This window comes from Penicillium argentinense (genome assembly GCF_028826775.1).
Source record: "Penicillium argentinense strain IBT 30761 chromosome Unknown utg000005l_segment0_segment0, whole genome shotgun sequence".
In the NCBI taxonomy this organism is placed as follows: Eukaryota; Fungi; Ascomycota; class Eurotiomycetes; order Eurotiales; family Aspergillaceae; genus Penicillium; species Penicillium argentinense.
Window position 1 is genome coordinate 5069249 of NW_026622664.1, and position 20418 is coordinate 5089666.

Genomic DNA, 20418 nt, shown 5'->3' on the forward strand with positions numbered 1-20418 from the left:
CGTTGCCGCTAGTACTATAGGCCGGGAACGGCATCATTCCCGGTATGGGATACAATTTCGTCCACAGGTTACCGGAGAGTCTTACAACTATCTCGCGAGAGCCTGGCTGGATACCATCATACCTGCGGAGACGGATTCTGAGCCTTTTTGTCATCACCTTCAGCGCGATTATTGCCGCACTTGAGATACTATACCAATCATCCGAAGCCCGCAATGGCATCGCCGCTTCTACCGAAAGCCGACACTACCTCTGGACTTACGGACCCACTGCCATTCTTACCGTCGTCGCTACTCTCTGGTCACGGGTCGAATTCCAAACAAAACAAAGCGCGCCATGGCAGGCAATGCTCGAGAGCCCACAGCCGGCAGATAAAAGCGTGCTACTCGACTATATATCTGATATGCAGCCAGTAGCGATTTGGAAGGCCTTTAAACATAAGCATTTTGCCGTCGCTTCGGCCGTCTCATGCTCTCTGCTACTACGACTCCTCATCATTTTCTCAACGAGCTTGTTCTCCTTGCAAGACGTTCAGGTCAAACAAAGCAACGTAACTATCCAAATACATGATAAGTTCAGTGCTCAGGACTCGACCATGGATACTGTTGGATCCCAGCCATACGACATCCTCAACGGCATACTTTTCGAGAATGTCACGTCTCCAATGGGAACAAATATGAACCTGACATTTCAAGAATTCTCTGCCCCGAATATCGCATCCAATTCAATTATTACTGCACCCATAAATGGACTGATGGCCGACTTCACATGCGAGGAGGCCATTCTAGACATCAAGGAGTTGTCATACATGTATTACGATGCCTCTTCACGCGAATCAGTCGACTCTGAAGTCGACATATACACATCGTCATGCAGAATTGCCAATATAAGTCTCATATCAGATGAGACGACACCAACGGGTCTCTTTCAAGGAGGAAATTGCCAAGACACGACTGATTCAGACGACTATCGAATCGTTCTCACAATGGCCCAGCCATATAAAAAGCATGTCACTGCGTCGAAACCACCTGCTGGTCATCGCCATGACGGTTCAACTGGTTGGAAAAGGGTACATATTGGAATCAAGCGAGCGATACCGATGATATGCAAGCCGAGTCTTTCTCTCCTCAAACTGCGGGCGGAAGGAAATGCAACCGAATCATTGTCCAATGTTCACATCCAAAATCTCGCTTCCGAAGACGCCGCCTTGCCTGGGATGACTGCAGGGGATATTGCGCAATTCATTGTCAACAACTCAACTGCCACAACAGGCTTCAGACCCGTCGAGGATAGTGGCGAATTTGAATATTACGCCCAAATCGACAGAGGGTTTAATCTCGGATTGCATTTAATTGGAGCAGACCTGGCAGTCAAAACTCTTTGGGAGGATGGAATGCTCCAGGACACGGCAAGAGCTTTCTATCGGGCAATTACAGCCCTATTGATGCATATGGGCCTCGTCAAGAGAGAGCAGTCAGCAGCAGTTGGATCTGCAATTGTACATGAAAATCGTGTCACCATGGCCGAGCTACCACTTCGTGGGATGGAGGTATGCCTAGGGCTCGGGATTCTATTAGCTATCTCTATGATATTGCTTCTACCCACGACTCCCACGGCTACTTGGGATCCGAACTTCATCACTACAATTGCGGCCATCACGGCAAACAGTGCAGCATTCCGATCATCGCTTTGCGGTAATGGTGTGGTTTCCCACAAAAATCTCCAGACCCGTCTTGTGGGTAAACATTACTGCTCGCACCCGACGCCCAAAGGCACATCTATCGAAATCACGGATGACAGTCGTCGGGAGTCCCAATTTGATCCCAATTTCGGCTCGGACTATGCTACATGGAAGCCATTCCCAGCACGCGTTGGCCGAATCGTCATTTTCATCCTAGTTTCATCCACCATTGCGGCCTTGGAAACGCTATTGCGTGTTTCTCAGGCTAACAACGGACTTGGTGATGCAAACTTATCTAATGAATATTTGCACTACTCCTGGACAATTGTCCCTGCACTGGCAATGGTCGGAATCAGTCTTTTGTTTGGAAGTATGGACTTCAATATCAGATGCCTTGCACCATACGCACCCCTTGTGCGAGCGGAAGGGGCTATTTTCGAACGCTCCATGAATTTGAGCTTTCTCAACTCCCTGGGAATAATAAATAGTTTTCGATCGATCACCTCTCGACATTTTGCAGTCCAAGCGACAACACTGGCCACGAGCGCAGCATTTTTCTTAACTATTGTCACCAGCGGTCTATACTCGGTGATTGAAGTCCCTTTTCATGCCAATGTCAATTTCACAAGAGTCGGCGGTTTCCCTGATCCGAGGACTATCGCTGGGCCCCAGCGGCTGATGAACGAAGCCAAGGAAGTTAATGGTATGTTTACTGCTGAGTACATTCTCCAGTACAATTTCACCTACCCTCGATGGACCTACGAAGACCTTGCGTTCGCAGAAATCTCGATAGATAAGGTTTCAGACAACAAAATTATCAATGGTTCCTATGTGGACATCAAAGTGCCAGCATTGAGACTTGTCCCCGTTTGTGAACCATATACTTCTACAGAGTTACAAGCCACCTTCGGATTCTACGATGGGGATGAGACATCGGGGAGCTACGATCTTTCCATCAATGAGACCACGATGCCTTGTCCTGGACATAACACCTATAGCCATGGGAACATTTCGGTGCTCAGTGTGAAAGATCTCGAATCTCAGCCTTTTGGGAAATCGTTTCAGAACCAATGCTTCGTCAAACCAAAGTATAACACAGGCCTGATAGGCATGACTCACTACACGACATTCTATGTGTGGGGATTTATCAATGAAAGCTCTATTCAACATATCAGGGGCCTCTCTTGCATTCAATATGCCGAAACGGTCGATGTGTGGACACGCTTCAAGCTGCCTGGGTTGGATATTGATGAGGAGACACCACCTATACCAGACGAATCGTCCGCCAAATTGGCGCCTGATCTATACACTCCAATACCCGAATGGTGGATTCTCAATTCGAATGGAAAATACCCAAATTTCGATGGATTCTTTCAAGATCTCACCTCCGGGAGATACGCGATCCCGATCGAGAATTTCGAAAGTTCAGAGCACGACCTAACAGTTATCGATGCAATCAAGCGCCAGTACAAGATTATCAGTGCTCAGCAATTTAACAACTACACCAGAGGAACCGCAAACGACAGCATAAACCATGCTCCACTCCTGGGAAATGTTACGACCCCGAATCGCCTCCGGGTCGTCCAAGATGTAACTTCGACTCGGCTGCTGGAAGGATTACTGGCTCTTATACTAGCATTGGGAATCACCGGGTCACTATTGCTGAACACGGACCGCATTCTTCCGAAAAATCCATGCAGCATCGCCTCGGTCGCGAGCATGCTGGCAGATTCCAATTTCTTGGATGAGTTTGAGCAAGGATTGTGGAGCCCAGAGAATAAACAGCTCAGTCAAGCTTTTGTTCGTCACCGTTTTCGTCTTGGCTGGTGGGGAAGCGAAGGGGTAGGAACTCCTGAGATCAACAAAAGGCTGTTCGCCATCGACCATAGACAACTAAAAACGCAAGCACGGGAACTTTGATGATTGGAAGTGGCACACCTAACAACCATGACGAAATTTAGCGCATATAGATTCATTTAATCAGCTACAAGCCGTCAACTTTCATACATATCTCATTTAGAGGCGTAGTGGATGAACATTGACTGTTCCCTTTTTCCGGCCACAGACGAAACTATAATGCACGCATTTCCAGACTCTTCATGTCTAAATTAAGCTTTGAAATAGAGTATTTTAAAAGGTCATTTGATGTCCGATTTCTCCAGCCCTATCTCCATAATGTACATGATAAAAGACGAAGATGGTGCATCGAAAAAGTTAAAGAAGGTCCACCCTGGGGCGCCTTAACCAGGAATGGAAACGAAAGAAAGTAAAGATAACGTGTTAAATAGCGAAAGGAAGAAAAACAATCAACCCACGCCAGCGAGGTTGACAATTGACTTAAGCAAAGCAGCTTAAGAAACGTATGATCTAAGCATGGTGTGAATCACCGACGGTGCGCTTGCGGAAGCGCAGAGCGGAGATCTCACGGGCCCTCTTAGTGGCAGACACGGAAAGCTCAGAGCCTTGGCCGGCGTCACACTTGGTACCAGAGGCCAGTTGCTGAGCGATGGACCACTGGCCACCAGCGCAGCGTTGGAATGAAGTGCCGGCGATGCAGTTCCACAGGCCCTCCGGGCTGCAAGCACCAGTGAGAGTACCAGCGCTGGATGTGGTGCCCGAAGATCCTCCGGAAGATGCAGATGGAGCAGGGGCAGCCGAAGTGCTCGAGGGAACAGGCTGGGGAACCACAGGAGCAGTAGTCTGGGTGGGAACCGGAACAGGGGCAGCAGTGGTAGTGAGAGCAGTGGTAGGCTCAGCAGAGGAGCCAGAACCAGAACCAGAACTGGAGCCCGAGCCCGAGCCCGAGCCCGAGCCAGAGTTACCAGCACCGCCGAAGGAGGGAGTGCCAGTGCATGCGTCTTGGCCTTCGGGTGCCAGGTTGGCCGTCCGGCCAAGATACTGGACGTTCCCACCAGGCTGAGGGAAGCGAATGTCGATGCCTTCCTTGGTGGTGCAGCCGTTGATATTGGCAACGAACATGGGAGGGTAGTTTGCGGTGCGCTTCTCAATGACCTTGTCTTCCTCAGGAGCTCGCTTCTTGGATCCACTAGTCACAGTGACGGGAGCGCAGTTCATGTACATCTCACGGTTTCCGATGCGGTTGAACCAGGTCCAGGCGAGGGTGTACTTGCCAGCCTCAATGTCCTCGGGCATCTCGAAATGGAATACAGCATCATCATTGCCGGGAAGATTGGCATCAGCATTGGCAGGGCAGCCACCCTCGAAAGACTTGATGACCTTCCAGGTGGAGTCCTTGGTGGGCTGACGATCAGTGGTCAGACTGATCTGGCAGGAGCCACCGCCGTGAACGGCACTACCCTCGAAGGTCAATTCCTGGCTTGCACCCTGGGCGATGATGTTTTCCTTGGTAACGTCGAAGGTGTTAGGGCGGAGCTTGCAAGGGAAATCGCTTCCGTCGGCAGCCAGAGGGGAGTTGTTGAGTGAATCCTTGCTGTAAGGGACAGGGTTGCTCATGATCATGTGGGCATTGACCATCGATGCACCGGCGACGGCGGCAAGGAGGGACTTGGTGAACATCATTTTGGATTTCGATCGGGGTATTTTTCTTTGGTCGGTTCGACAGAAGATTTTTGAAAACGTAGATCTGATTCGTGCCAGACGAGTGAGATCACACGGTAAAGGATTGGATGTTGGTAGTCACGAGAGCGAAATGAGCGATGGCTTCCTGCGCCAAGTTGTTAGTAGGAAGAAGAGAGTGGACAATCATGATCGGTCTCGTTGAAGTATGTCGCTGAAGGCCAGTGAATGCTCCGCGGGAATTAAATATAGGTAACCATGACACTTTGTCCTGGAGATGTCCGTGGCACATTCACCAGCCTCCATTGATCGCCGGGTATAATGAGACAAATGAGATAATAGTCTGCTGCGGGACGATTCACTGCACAACAAAAGAAAAACAATACCTTTTAATGAAAGTAGCAGGAAATGTGTCAAAAACACTCCGGCTAAGATTTTGAGGCTTTTAAAACACCCTGCCAGAGCACAGAATGTCTAGGATGTAAAGCAAAGAAACCACAATGTGTTTCCTTTCAAAAGTTATGAAGTCTGCAAGCTAGATCGCTTGTGGAGGTGACGATTGGAGTTTTGCCACAGGCAGAAACTTCCCAAAACGTATGAATTTTTGTGAGGAAGCTAAGGTGCTTGAAGGAATGTCGTAGTCGGCCACAGGCTGGACTACCAAGCAAGATTGAAAGAGAGAAAGGAATACAGGACTCGCCTGTTGGTTTGTCGAACCGTGAAGGGAAGAAGAATAAGTATCGAAACGCACGAGCAGAAGAAAAAAAAAATGCACGGTTGACGCGTCCAAGGATTTTATATCTAAGTTGAGCCTACAGGTAACGATTGGACGACGGCCGTGCGCCCTGGCAGGAGACTCAGCGGAGTCCACGCAGGAGCCATCAGGAACTCGGGACCCTGAATGGAGACGAGGGAGCCATGGATGACCGGATGTATCTCAATCAATCGGACACCTCAAAAGTTTGATCGTCCTCCACATCGCGCCAACCCGGGCCTATAGCGGTGCCATCGTCGATCGTGGATATGCCAAACAGGAGGCTGCAATGGGTGGAGACGGTGACTAAAAGTGACTGGAAGTGACCATATGGGCATTCATGGAAGCTGGGATGTTTCAGAGTCTGGCTCTGCTGCCACCTCAGACGGAGCTGCGATGCGGTGAGTGGTGGTCAGTGGGAGTCTATGGCAAGTGTGGCCTGGCCAGTTAGCGTGCAAGGATGCGAGTCCCCGGACCTAGCGATCTGCCAGCTGGTCTCGGCGGCTGGCGAGGTGGCCAACCACCGGCGTAAACCACGCAAGGCATGCCTTTCGCCGCCCCCTGACAACTGTCTCCCTGCCGCACCATTTCTTGGAAATTCTGCATCGTCTCCATCCGGCTCCCATGTGTCTGGTCCGGCGACCGGCACTTGGACCAGGGTATTGGCTGTGGAGATGGCGGCCTTTAGCGCCCTCAGTTTCTTGTCGGCGGGCCCGATGTAAATCAGAGTCGACGGAATATACCGATTGTCCCACTGACAGGGGTTGTGACTGTGAACGTCTTCGTTTCAGCGTTCGCTTTTCACTGTCCGGGCGTGATAGTTCCACCGCAGATGTCGGCATTCACTAGGAGAGAACGGTTACGTGCCTGCGATTGGCATGTCCATGCATTCACGACACCGCCCTTGCGACCTGTAAATCGTCTGGAGGCGCCCGGAATGACGCAACATGCCGAAAGAAGCTGGGGGATCTGTGTGTCTCTGTGTTTCTGATGCCTCGCTGCGTTCTTTTCTGACAAGCCACCCCCCATTGTATTACATCGCATCTCATAACCCCTTGAATGACCTGCAATCCTTGTCATCTGGTAGTGTTCCTGATCATTGTCACTGTCGGGGATGGTAGTATTGCCATCGGTAGGATGCATCGCCCTTTCTCGAAAAAGGAAATGCTCGTGGGCCTGGAACAACCCACCACGCTGGAAAATGCCCATCCCCAAGACTGACGGCTGAGATGGTGCGGTTTTAGCGCGAGGAAGATCACGAGGTGGATATCGTGGGTATCCCGGGGAGGACTGGAAGGTGTCAACCGAACTCTGTTAGTGTTTCAGGGTCTGCCGTGGACGGACGTCATCGGCAAAATTTCCCCTGGGAGCCTCGTATTTTGGATCTCTCGAAAGCAGATGATACTGGGAAATTTGTCCAGCTCCACGCGATCAAGATTTTCTCCCGTGCGGAGGAGAAATCCGCACGATCGCATGTTGTTGTTGAGATTGCCAGGTCACCCGTCAACCCACGTCGAATCCATGGATCGAGTTCTCCGCACCCGCGATCACCTGCGTACCATAAAATCGCATTTTAGACGCGTTTCATGTTGATAGTAGCCCGGTAGCGACCATCTGGGTCCCATCTCGAACTGGTCTTCTCGGCTGCGGCGAATGAGAATTCTTAGGTTGACTCGCCCTGCACTATCAGGCCCGCAAAATCTCGGTTAACCGTCAATTCGACTTGGCAGTCAGGGACATGTGGATATCTTCAAGAGGACTGGGTTCCTGGCGTTCGAGCACTTGAGAACTCGCAGAAATTCGACATGTCCGAGCCCACTTGATCGCGAAGCCTGCCGAGAACATCTCCGACTCGTTCTTCAATTCCCCGAACCACGGTACATTTAGCAGTTCGGTGCATCTCGGGGATTAAATCAGAGGTTAAAATTGTCGCTAGATCGGACAAACGCAGGTTTTGCTCTCGGACCACACAGGTCACTTGGAACTGTCAAATAAAACTCTTCGATCACCGTAATCAAACCCCTCCTTCTACTTCTCCTCTTTTCGCATGGGCATGACTATTTCGAGAAAGCGTCGACAGTGGATATAACCTCAAAAGTGAGTAGTCAGAAAACCATGGGAACTTGTGGTCGGAGATGCTCGGTGAGGCTGGCAATGCCCTCAGGTCAAGGGAGCGTGCGTGACATCGTTCTGGGTCTTGATTTCGCTCGCGATGCTGCTGAGATCAAAGGACCAGTTTGATGCTTCCTGGCCCCATGGTCACATCAAGGGAAAAGAGGGTGGATGTTGCTGTTGGGGCAGGTGACCCTGGATCACCGTGAAGAAATTGAGGTTGAGGCAGTTGGGAGCCGCAGTCGTTTGAGGCAGATGGGTCATGTGGTCCACCAGACAAACCACTTCACAGCTCAGCAAACGCGGACGGTAATATCGTGCAGTTTACCAGTTTAGGTATTTCGTGGATTGTTTATCTTAAGTCATTTCAATCATTGTGATGATTTACACTTTGGTATAGGTGCAATGCCCCGATTCTCTATTCTATGCCATCTTCTTCCAGCAATCCAGCGACGACCGAATGCAACCCAAGACAAGCCATCGGATGCAAGTTGATTAAGACGGATTTGAAGCCAATTTCTGTGTGTCAAAATTGCCAAAAGCACGTCTCGAGCCAGTGTTCTCTGGCGTGATGCTTGGTTTGGTTCTGTCACAACACAAGCAATTCAGATTTTCGGTTCTGAAGGCCATACCCAGTCTTGATTCTGCGAATGCAAGCCTTGAAAGGGAAGATCCTTCGCAATTCATTCTCTTCATTTCTTCCCCTTCTTTTTTCCCTTCTCCGGAGTCGCCAATGTCTCCTCTTTTCGGAATCCACCCTTAACCAAAGCATCCCGGCCGACATCATTGATGAGACGAAACCGTGCCGGTCCTAGTTGGATACCACCATACCATCGCGAGACCACCACAAGAACATTCCACACATCCATTAGCTGCATGACATGTAGTAGCCGACCCCCTGCAGCAGTTTCCCCATCGTCGTCGTAATCCTGCACAATGGCTTCCCCAGCATCTGCACCGCCCTTGCCTCCTTCCTTCTTCTGCTTAATGCGCCAGGCAGATATATTGTGTGTCGCCACTGCGGCCTTTTTGTCTGTAGCCGTCAGATGATCCAGGTATGCCTGCGCTTGCGCCATGCTTGCTATCTGCACCGCTCGGGCGAGGAATACGGATTTCTTCTCGTTCACAACATCAGAGAGGACCCAATCGGGCGGGCTATCGATCCCGAATGCGTCTTTTAATGAGAGAGTGGCGAAGTCTTCTGTTGGAACTGTGGCATCTTCGTCGGCTTTCTCTCTTGAACTTGAAGGTTGGCCGGCTGAGATCGATTCGGTCGCTATGGCTTGTTCACCATCTTTGTTACCCCCAATATTCAACTCCGGAAACACCTCGACGGCTTCACTAATCACGTCGAATAGACAAACAGCACCAGGCTGCCATGTCCGCTGCACAATCTCTTCCAAGACATCGACAGCGATCTTGCCCTCCCCCCGCGCCGCGGTTGACGCTGTCCCAATAACATAAGGCCGTGTCTCGGGATACGCTGCGCCAAACCCAATTACAAAGGACAGATGCGGCTGGCCAGGTAGCTGGAGTGTCACCGTCGTTTGTGCGGGGTCATTTAGTGACCGGGAGCTGCCCAAATCGAGGGTGCTGTTGGTGGAAGACGCCGTCTGGCTTATAGCGATTGTGTCGGGCTCATATATGGCATTGATTGCTTCAATTTCCTCGGCTAGCTCCCGGTTCGGTAAGTCGTCTAGTTGTGACATTGTCTCGCATATTCTGTGTTGAGTTTGAATGCCGACTGCGGAGAGAATCTGATTCCCCACTCTGGTCATCCCAGGCATCAAGGCATCAACACGGTATGCATCGAAGGATTCCAGAAAACATCACACCAAGAACAAAAGTACAGTCGGGAGGTCGTGAAATTTAAGTTCTCTATTCCAAGCCATAAATATCCTTTTTCTGTAACAATTTTGTATTTGGAGTTTGTATATGGTAGATAGCTATAGATTATCCGCCCCTAAAAAGCTCGAAATTACTAAAATGGCTCTGGTACGCCACTATTGTTATAACCTTACTTATACCCTGGCCATAGCCTGAACATTATAGATTTTGAAACTATTATATTTTATCTTATTACATGTCTAATATAGTTCGGGAATACAATCTGTCTGATGGAACTTATCTCTGTTGAGGTCCCAGGATAAGGCACCGAATTGATGCCTCATTCCCAACTTCTGTCGGTATGCCTGTCCAGGGAAACCGGAGGCACTGAGCTTGATATTCGCTTCAAGCGCTCTTGCCGCCATTATATTCTACATTCAGGGGATCTTCATGGAAGAACACCGATCGAGACCGATTATGAGGGATATACTACTGTCAGGGGCTTGCCGCCCATTCAGGGATAAATACCCCCAGAATCGCATGTAGACAGTTCGATACAGTACAGTGAAGTCAAGTTCTGTCAATTACATCAAGGTCGATTTGTCTAGCAGGCCCTCATTCAATATTCAGTGCTTCGTCATAGCCTATCTCAACAATCTCAACTGTTTATATTTGTCGACCACTGATGGTGGTAGATATATGTAATATATATGCTCCCCTCACACTGCTTTCTAGGTTGAGCTACGCGAGATTATACATTCACTGTACTGCGAAATAGTGATACAGTGCTGGCTGAGCACACAAAATCAAACGGTGAAAATTCGTTTAGCAATATGATATGGCATAAAAGTTCATATGTCTAGCCAGAACGACCGTTGTGTCGTGCGCGATTTCTAATCCTCACGAATTCCTAATACCCGTTGCCCATGAAATTAGCGCTTCCACTCAGCTGCAAATTCTGCATGGCAAGCACAGCATCATCATCGTTCAAACCGTCCAGATCTTTTCGCTGCCAGAAGGTCTTGATGCCTTCCACCAATCGATTAGTAAAAGGCGCCACATCGTTAGCATCCATTGGAGCGAACGCAAGCCGTATATACTTGTACGCCTTCTCCACAGAATTGGGGGTTGCCGCAAATAAGCTGCCTGGCCCCACTAGACACAAATGTGGTTTTTTGGTGAGATGAATCCAGAAAGCCCTGGATAGCCTCTCAGAACTATATTGGGATCGAAGAGGGTGCGTGTCGAACAGGATCTCCACCCAGGCGAACATGCCCCCTTTGGGCCACACAAAATCGTACATTTGGACGCAGTCCACGACTTCCCAGTTGTCGACATGATCGGTGTCAGTGGCAGAGTTCTCTGAATTCTCGTGGAATAGGAACCTGTTCTCTTCCAGGACGGTGCACATGGCGTTCATTCGCCTTTCGTAGCCTCCGCGAAGACCTTCCAGCCACCGGACCCAGCCGTCCATGTGCCAGCCGTTTCCATTTGGTTTCTTCGACATACGAGCTTCATTCTCATCATCCTGCTTTCCCATGAGCGTTTCCGCAACCACGGATTGAACAAACCCGGAGGGTTGCTGGGTTGTCACTTCTGTGATACGAGCCAGACGCTCAATAAAAGCGGGCTGTGCCGTAATCCAGCCCAGGCGACTTCCCGGGGCGATTGTCTTTGAAAATGTATCCAATCTGATGACTCGTCCCTCGGTATCGATGGACAGATAAGAGGGGATGAGGGAGTCCAGGAAGGCGTATCCCGAAGACTTGCCTTCCGCATTGTATTTTCGATTATAGGAGTTCTGTTCCAGTATCGAGCCACGATATTGTGCCTCCCTTTTGTAGGCAGAGGGGAACTGTAAATTCCAGTAGGGCTCATCCTCGACGATGATCACATCATATTTCTGGCAGAGTGCGTAAATCTGTTTGCGGCGCTCAATGGAGAGAGTACCACCAGTAGGATTTTGACCAATCCTGTTAAGTGCAGTTAGTTATTTTTTCTTCATATCCTCTGGGTTTGTCGAAAGAGAACACACGTTACAGTGTACATCATGTGTGGCCGCCGGCCTCGTCGAAAGTCCCAGTTTTCTAACACGTCTTGCAAGCCCCCTTTCCCGTCGACACACATTCCCTGGCCATCCATTGATACGCCGACGACATTCAAACCCCGGGGCCTGACGGTCTGGATAGCATTCATATAGGCAAATTCCTCGCACAAGACCCCCTGGCGCTGCTGGATCCAGTCACGGTCGGGGTTCCAGACATTGGTGAGTAGCTCAACGGCCTTAGAGAATCCATCTGTGTTTCCGCAGGAAAGGAGGATCTCCGGGCCACCCTCGTAGGGTACATTGGGGTGAAGGTGTTCTTTCACGAATGTCCGGAGGAAGGAGTACAGTGGCGGATATCCCTCGGCAGTTCCATACTGCAAGGCCGTTGATAAATCGATGCGGCGTGCGGGATTGCTGGTCTGGATTTCTTTCGGGACGGTGACGCGGTCTGATTTGGTATCATCTTTGGTGGATGGTTGTAGCCGCTGCGGTCGGGCGACGGTCGCTTCAAGGGTATCATAAGGAAAATAGGAAGGGTGTGGCAATCCTGAGATAATGAATTAGTTTGGGTGTCTGGTCTTTCCAATGGGGTCCATATGGCCCATACCACCTGCAAAATTGGCGATGTTTGGGATGAGGAAGTATTTGTAGAAGTCCTTGACGCTGCTGGGATTGCGATTCCTGGTCGCATAAGAAAAGTGGTGCGACAGGTCCAGTGGAGCAGCCATGGCTGTCATCACGACGATCGCTGCAGCTCAACGCTCATGCAGGTGGCCCGTTTGACAGGCGCGAATGGGGGTGGGAAATGGGAACTGATGGAATCCTCGTCGAATATGAATTGCCAGAACGGTGCTATTTCGGTGCTATCTTGATTTCTAATCTTGCCATGCCCCTAACAAATCCCCCGCTTCTCCAGCCGTGGGAGCCCGTGTGCTTGATAAGCGGACCGTTGGCCCACCCCGAGTCATGCTCGAATTCTACTCCAACAACGGGACGGAGTAAGGCTGAGGGGACTGCCATTGGAACAACGAATCCCTCGTGGTCAAGATAAGAGCAAGCCTTCCCATCTCATGGAGTGCCTAGTCGTTTTATGTATCCGAGGGTAGACTGCATACCTTAGGGTAGTGTTTAGTTTGGCTCGGACCTGTCATGAAGCAAACGAGCATTGATCATCGGGATCCTTGCGGGGAAAGGAGTCGACCGTGTCGTACTGTCCTGCATTAGTCTGCGGGTCTGACTTTGAAGTTTGTCCGTTGAGAATTGACTTTTGAGTTGTGACAGACAGCAGCCTCATGTTTGACAGCTGACAAAACAAAGAGAAACAATAAGCAGGCCGCATGGGCTGGCGCTGGTCATGTGGTCGCCACCGCGTGGAGATTGCTGCCTTGCTGCCTTTCTGCCTCGTTGCCTGAGCCCCGATCGGGAATGGGTGTCGCCCCCGGATTGCCTTGAATTCTTGGCCGATTCCGGGCTCGCTTTCTCCTCTACATCACTCTCTTATTCGCGTGGCATACGCTACCAATAGTCCGATCTTTTCACCGCCACATTCGAGGAGTTCATGGCTGGTGTTCCTGGTGATCTTCAGCCAAACGAATCCACTCGGGCCATCTCCACCTCAACTAGCGTGCCGACCGCTCCGGCCCCGACATCATAGCTCTTGTCGCTCGTTCTACTCGTCCCGATCTTATTCTTCTTTGCATCTCAGCCTCTCACCATGATCGGAGAGGGCCGCGACGAGGCCGCCCGCCTTTACGTGCCTCCGCTCCTCGAGAACGAGGAGCACTACGCTAATCCCGACACTTCCGAGGATCTTCCACCACCCGATGTTGAAGCTGGTAGCCCGCTGCCTATCTGGCTGCAGGAGTCTTCCAAGTCCTTTCGCTGGGGTTGGGTGCCCTTGCCGCTCCGAAAAGCTGGTCGCGCGACTGCGAACTGGGTCAAGGGTCCCGATCCACCGCATATGCTGCTCCTGAAACCGCTGTTCCCGCGCATCCAGGAATTACCCGTCCAATACCTTGACCACTTCTTCCCTAAGCGCAAGCAGAAAGGCCTGCTCCTTGGTGTGCTATACCTATCGTGGTTTTTACCGTGCTTTTTGGTCCTTCTTCACTCTCGTTCGGCTGGCTACATCGAAGGGTACGGACAGCTGCAGACCCTCTCATGCGCTACGAACTTGTGGTAAGTACCGATAACCAACTTGGATGTGAATTAGACTCCAACAAACTGACCTTGGGTTTGACAGGGAATTTGATAATGGGTGTGGTCTAAACGGAAATGACTGTCGTCCATTCTCCTCATCCACCATTGCGTTCCGATGTCCCGCCAATTGCCGCGATGCGAAACTGTTGGAGCCTCATATCGTCGGGAATCAATCCTTCAATTACCAAGGACTCGTGATCGGTGGACCACAACCCCGATCTGAAGATCCTGCAATTTATCGCGCTGACAGTTTTGTCTGTCAAGCTGCGATCCATGCTGGTGCCATTTCCAATGATGGTGGCTGTGGTGTTGCTAAGTTGGAGGGTGCAGCGCACTCCTTCCCTTCGGTGAAACAGCATGGGATACTCTCTGTCGCGTTCCCATCTACTTTCCCCAAGTCATTCAGTTTCCTCCACCCGTCTTCCTCGCAAGCCAACTGTCCGTCAGATCCCCGCTGGCCGCTTCTCGGAGTAACGGCTGCTGCCATTGGAGTTCTCTGGCTGTTTTGTACTTCTCCGCCAATCCTCTTCTTCAGTACATTCTTTATGGTGTTTAGCCATACTGGATTGGTTGGGGACCCTCCGTCCTATCCTTATCTGACGGACCTCGTTTCAAGCCTGTTGTCCAGGCTTTTGCCTGCCTCGTTTGTTGTATATGTGCTGTACAAATTCTGCGCGGCGCCTCTCCTGCGACCAATCTCTTCGCCCATCTATCAGCTCTCGAAGCTCCTTCTATACCTGCCGCCTCTTTTCATCGGTGCTCTCAACAATTATACTTTCGCGCGCTTGATTCCCCTGCAACGCTTGACACCAATGGACATCCAACAACAGCCCGGGGCCAAGCTTGCCCTTGCAATCGTGATCCCAACCGTTATCACGATCATCTTGACTCAAGCATGGCAGATCCGCCAGGGTGGACTATTGCCTCGCTATCTCAAGATTTACTGCACAATGGGTCTGATCATCCTTATTCTTCTACCGCTTCCCGGTCTTCGGCTCCGAATCCACCATTATATCCTTGCCATCCTTCTGATGCCCGGCACTGCTTTCCCTACACGCCCTTCGTTGATCTACCAGGGACTGTTGCTTGGGCTTTTCATCAATGGTGTTGCTAGGTGGGGCTTTGCGTCTATTATTGAGACCCCAGCTGCCCTTGGAGAGCTTGCTCCGGGACGTAGCGGGTCGAACGGATGGTGGGGATCTACATACCCCAATATTACAAGTGCATCCGTCGAGATCTCTTTGCCTGACCCCGGGGCCGACGAACCTCATTATGGCAACGGCAACATCACCTTTGCCCTGTGGGAACACGAGCGGATGGCGAAACTCGCCGTGGATGGAATTTCGGTGTTGCTCAATGATGTAGAGCGCTGGCGTGGGTATCTTGACGAGGACAAAGGCGGAGAGTTTACCTGGCACCGCCATGGCCATGACGGTTTGGAACTTTTAGAGATGCCCGTGCTCAATCGCCGTGATACCGAGACTCCCGATTTCAAGACACAATCCGTTCTTCTTGTGGACAGCGACCCGAAGGACAAACCCGAAGACCTCTTCTTCCGGTTTGCTTTCCTACGAGGCGCCGAGGCAGGTGCGTACGGACCTGCTGGTGTCTGGAGAAGCGACGGAGTTTGGATGTCCCCGACTTCTCCAAAGCAATGAGCAGCAGTTTCGGGTTCTTTTCATTCTTTTGATTTCTACTTTGTTGCCTTCTTTTCCATTCTGCCGGATAGAATATTATACAACGGTGGTACGTGTGCTGGCCGCGCTGCCCGTATGAGTAGTCGGCGAATAAGTTTCGCTACACTCCCTGACGCCCCGATACGCCGAATGAAGATCTTACGGATTGGATAGCCCCTTTTCATATTTCTTACATACCATTTTCAAGTCGTAGAAGTATTCAATATCATGCAAGGCTGTGCCTTTCGTCCCGGGGGACCTCACGTGACCGCACAGACCGAAGCCAGGCAGCACTCGAACCGGCTCCATCCGCACTGCTTCTTCCCTCCCGCCTGAATAGCAATCTTGCCTGAGCAAACGAGTGTTTTGTTGCGCCCACAAATAGCCCTTGCCATGGAACCCGCGGATTCCGAGCCTGACGGTCGCGAGGCGCCGAGCGCTTTGGCCCGACGCGCAGTATGTACTCCACTTCCCCGGAGTCGGAGGCATTCGGTAGACCGGACAATTGGCGCAAAGAAGCAATTGCGACTGACATTGCATAATTGAAACAGTGTGACCAATGTCGACTTCGCAAGGTAAAAAATCGCTTCTGTCACTAGTACCTTACTGAAAGTTCCCAACTGACAATTCATCCAGATTCGATGTGATAAGCGCTCGCCATGTTCGAACTGTCGAAGTTCGAATATTGTCTGTCGGTCGACTGGTGAAGGCCAGAAACCGCATGAGCCTCGGCGGCGCGTTCTGATTTCAAGCCAATAGTGCGTAATCGAGATATGGGCACTATTTGGAATTCTGCATTAACATCAAGGTACAGTGAAAAAAAGGTCGACTTAATCGAAGAACGCCTCGGGGGCATGGAACAAGCCCTACGCGAGCTTTTGGCTACATCGCGACAACAAGCAGGGCCACCAACGACAAAGCTCCATAGATCATCACAAGCTCTACCTCGACGAAATCCGCCACTGCAGCCTGCAGCAAAGAATGACCCTTCGAACCCCAGAGAGCCCAGCTACAGATCCAATGCGGCCATTGAGCAGCATGACTCAAATTCTGGGTTTGAGGGTGGCTCCTCTCTTTCTGCCCATTCGGCATATGCCAGAGAGTTTCTTGAGTCTGCCGTCTCGCATGGCACTCCGGAGATGCTTTCGAGTCCGAAGATCAGCGAGGCGCTTTCATCGCTGAAGCAGATAGTCGAAATGCAGAATAAAAAACGAGAGGCAGACATCAACAAAGGCCCGGCGTATAGACATGATAGTCGCCTAGGTATGCGGTGCGATATTCGCGACTTGGAAATGCCACCCTTGCCGGTTGTTTTGTCGATCATACGAGAGGCCAAAGGTATGGACAGACCATTTCCGATCTTGAAGATCTCATTTTAAATTTACTTCGGCAGAAAATCCTCCCTCTTCATTCTCTGGATGGATTCCATTTTTCACAATCGACTATTTCATCGAAAAGTGCCAGGAAGTGTACTTCTGCACAGATTACTCCTATTCGGACACGACATTTATCATCACCAATTTTGGCCTCTATTCCATCTTCATTGAGTATCACATAATTGCAAAAGAGCAAGCCACTCGAGATGAGTATCAGCATTACATGCACTTATGCAAAGAAAACCTGGAGACTGCCCTTGCGAATCTCAATATCTTGATGCCTGCAAACTTTGATTCAGTTGCGGCATTAGCTCTTGGGGTAAGTTTGTGTTCAACGTTAATTCTAAATGAGGCCATACTGACACACATAGTCGCTACATGGCATCGAGATATCAAAGCCATCAGTAGGCTGGACTCTGGCTTCGATGGCTATCCACATGTGTCAGACCCTGGGTTATCATCGTCTGTCATCCATGGAACACGAATCCGAAGAAGTCAAGCAAAAAAGACAAAGCCTTTTCTGGACGGTGTACACATTATTGAACATCTTGTCATTGAGGCTGGGGCGAGGGACGGTGATCCAAGATTACGATATTGCTTTACCTTCGCCGACCGAAAGCATTGCGAACAGTGGGCCGTGGGCAACGGTCTGTGGTTTGTGGGCTAAACAGTCCATGATCCAAGTCCAAGTTTATACAATGTTGTATAGTCCCGCTGCACTGAATCGATCCGAGAGCGAACGAGTCTCTCACGCTCGCCGTCTCGCTGCAGAAATGCAGACGAGTGTCGTGGAGCCATTCGACGTATGTGTTGCCACTCGCCTTTTGTTCCAACCTGTGTATATACTAACTCTAGCTAGTGCATTCTATCATCTGGTGAGCGAAGGCTTTCTGATGTCGATCTTATCTACCTCCAATCCGACAAAGTCAGCCGAATGGCAACCTTGACTTTGATATATCGGGCCATACCGGCTGGGCCGAATTCGACAACCACATTCATTCCTGAATGCATCGAGTCAGCTCGCGCGGCCTTAGAAATCCACCAGACCTGCGTTTCATCTCTCAAGGAAACGAGTGAGATGATCAGAATATCATATATGCATTGGTATGCACAACCTACACTTTCGACTGGAATTCACACAATGTGAATCAAGCTAATAAAACAATAGGGCCGTCTTCCTTTCTCCATTCGTTCCCTTCATTGTCATATTCTGCCATGTGATTGTAACATCTGATCAGAAAGACCTAACTCGCCTCGAAGACTTCATCGCCTCTCTTCGCCCCCTCTGCCCCTTCTCCCAGTCCGTCGATCGACTACACAGTCTCTGTTCGGTGCTTGGCACAGTCGCTCGCTTATATGTTGAGGCAAAAAGCCGCACCCAAACAGGCGAAGATCAGACTCTTGCCTCGGTAGGCGAGGAATTCGACGTCTACCTCAGTGCCCTGGGCTTGGCACCGGGCAACATGGCCCCAGGAAACATGGTTCCGAACGGTCAGACCTATCTTCAGCCTGATGTTCCACCGATGCAAATGGGTGTTTCGGAGCCCCCGTTGGGGACACCTGGATTCTCTGCGCCAACGCCGCAACCTCAACCTCAAGAGGGAATGTCTATGGCTGAAATGTCGCAGGCGACTCAGCTCGGGAATTGGTTCTCTGGGAACCAATACATGATGGGATTGTTGGAAGAAGATATGTTTCATTTTAATCCAAATGCGTGATCTTCCATGTAAAGAAGGATCAGCGCCTCGCCACTCAATTTAGGCAATCTGTACATTACGGCCCCAATATTGGCAAAATTTACACTCATCCGAACTCCGAAATGACGCACAAAGTTCGACGAAAGATCACTATTCGCAGAAACACTAAGATTACCAATTACTTTGCCGAGGATGAGCACGAACTCTCAATTTGGCCCCCACATCTAGGGACTTAGTCTGTAGGATCTGCAATCCGGCGGAGCGCTAGTGCCAACCCTGGCCAAGTTTGTTTCCAGATGGGACCTTTTCACTTGGGGCCGGGGGTGACTTACGGTAAATTGTTGAAGCATCATAGCCAGCCTTGTAGATTGTGACGTTCACCAAGGATGGTGGCTTTGGGGGCATCTCTATTTTGCTGACTTTTGTTACATCGATGAGGTTTTTGATTGAGGATTCCAAATGTATTTCCGCTTCGAGGAGATAGACGACATTAGTATATGAGAAAAAGGTACCTCTTGCCCCCGGATTACAAGTATATAAAGTTCTCTAGAACAGCCAGTCCAATTGTTCCATCTCATCAATTGACCTATTCCTCCCATCACTTTCCAACTTGGATTGTTCCTCTCAAGTCTACCGTTTCGTTGCCACGGTCCACCGAAGAACTCCACCAGAATGCAATTCGCCAAAGCTCCAATCTTCCTTGCCTGTATCACCGCAGCCCTTGCAGCGCCCGCTCATCAAAAACGCGGCGACACCTGTACAATTCTGGGTACAACCGGAATGAGCCAGTCCACCTGCGGTCAAGCGGTCAACTGCATCGCGGTCTCCAGGACACTGGAATTAAAGTGCAGCAACGGGGTCAGCTGGGATAATGGTGGAGATATGCCCATCGCTCAGACTATCAAGGCTTCTGATACCGGCCTTGAGGGAGACATTGTCTGGGACCAGAAGTGGGAGACTGGTGGATACGACTGGTGCAATGCTGCTTATAATGGCGGCGATAAGATTGATGGGAAGGTCGATGACCCTGAGGTTTCGAGTAGCTTTGGAGTGTCTGATCAGAGTTATACATGTAGTGTGACTTTTGATATTTGAGATGAATATTCTCTTATGGACGGATTTTGGATTTGAGACTGGACTATAGAATATTATATGATGCAGCGGAAATTGTAAATAGACGCACTGTTCTCGCGACAGTATGAACTTGTGGCCCGTCTTTTGCTCTCAAACTAAATCGTTTTGTCTCTTAAAGACCTCTCAAAATTCAGTTACAGGATGACTTCGGTTGATCACTGCAATGCGAACTGCATCGGTCAATTGTATGCCATCCGGGGGATTTGTAAAATACCCGAACTGTAGAATTGTGTCTGTTAGTATAAAAGGATCAATTTCACTACTTTCGATTTTCCGATTGCAAAGTTCTGGACCATATCATTTAGTATCAAGAATGGTTATCCGAAACCCTCAGCATTTAAATAGGACAGAACCAAAGCTAGATATTAGTTGAGACCATA

The 20418-nt window shown here is 50.1% G+C and overlaps 7 protein-coding genes across 7 annotated transcripts; 4 read left to right on the plus strand and 3 right to left on the minus strand.

Annotated features, from left to right (window-relative positions):
* Positions 1-44: 44 nt before the first annotated feature.
* N7532_006695 (DUF3433 domain-containing protein) lies at positions 45-3599 on the plus strand (the record flags this gene model as incomplete). Its single annotated transcript, XM_056619189.1, has 1 exon — positions 45-3599. One exon carries the CDS (start codon positions 45-47, stop codon positions 3597-3599), a length of 3555 nt encoding a protein of 1184 aa, XP_056475348.1.
* Positions 3600-4046: 447 nt separating this feature from the next.
* N7532_006696 (lytic polysaccharide monooxygenase AA11 family protein) lies at positions 4047-5219 on the minus strand (the record flags this gene model as incomplete). The annotated part of the gene is made up of 1 exon (XM_056619190.1): positions 4047-5219. The coding sequence occupies one exon, from the start codon at positions 5217-5219 to the stop codon at positions 4047-4049; it is 1173 nt and encodes a 390-aa protein (XP_056475349.1).
* Positions 5220-8774: 3555 nt separating this feature from the next.
* N7532_006697 (IMPACT family protein) lies at positions 8775-9791 on the minus strand (the record flags this gene model as incomplete). Its single annotated transcript, XM_056619191.1, has 1 exon — positions 8775-9791. One exon carries the CDS (start codon positions 9789-9791, stop codon positions 8775-8777), a length of 1017 nt encoding a protein of 338 aa, XP_056475350.1.
* A 1028-nt stretch (positions 9792-10819) lies between these two features.
* On the minus strand, positions 10820-12693 carry N7532_006698 (putative aromatic amino acid aminotransferase; the record flags this gene model as incomplete). Its single annotated transcript, XM_056619192.1, has 3 exons — positions 10820-11882; positions 11945-12503; positions 12564-12693. The coding sequence occupies 3 exons, from the start codon at positions 12691-12693 to the stop codon at positions 10820-10822; spliced, it is 1752 nt and encodes a 583-aa protein (XP_056475351.1).
* Positions 12694-13670: 977 nt separating this feature from the next.
* On the plus strand, positions 13671-15813 carry N7532_006699 (LCCL domain-containing protein; the record flags this gene model as incomplete). Its single annotated transcript, XM_056619193.1, has 2 exons — positions 13671-14134; positions 14199-15813. 2 exons carry the CDS (start codon positions 13671-13673, stop codon positions 15811-15813), a joined length of 2079 nt encoding a protein of 692 aa, XP_056475352.1.
* A 411-nt stretch (positions 15814-16224) lies between these two features.
* On the plus strand, positions 16225-18925 carry N7532_006700 (uncharacterized protein; the record flags this gene model as incomplete). The annotated part of the gene is made up of 8 exons (XM_056619194.1): positions 16225-16287; positions 16383-16406; positions 16468-16589; positions 16646-17169; positions 17225-17526; positions 17579-18010; positions 18067-18311; positions 18376-18925. The coding sequence occupies 8 exons, from the start codon at positions 16225-16227 to the stop codon at positions 18923-18925; spliced, it is 2262 nt and encodes a 753-aa protein (XP_056475353.1).
* Positions 18926-19576: 651 nt separating this feature from the next.
* Positions 19577-19999, plus strand: N7532_006701 (uncharacterized protein; the record flags this gene model as incomplete). The annotated part of the gene is made up of 1 exon (XM_056619195.1): positions 19577-19999. The coding sequence occupies one exon, from the start codon at positions 19577-19579 to the stop codon at positions 19997-19999; it is 423 nt and encodes a 140-aa protein (XP_056475354.1).
* Between the last annotated feature and the right edge of the window lie 419 nt (positions 20000-20418).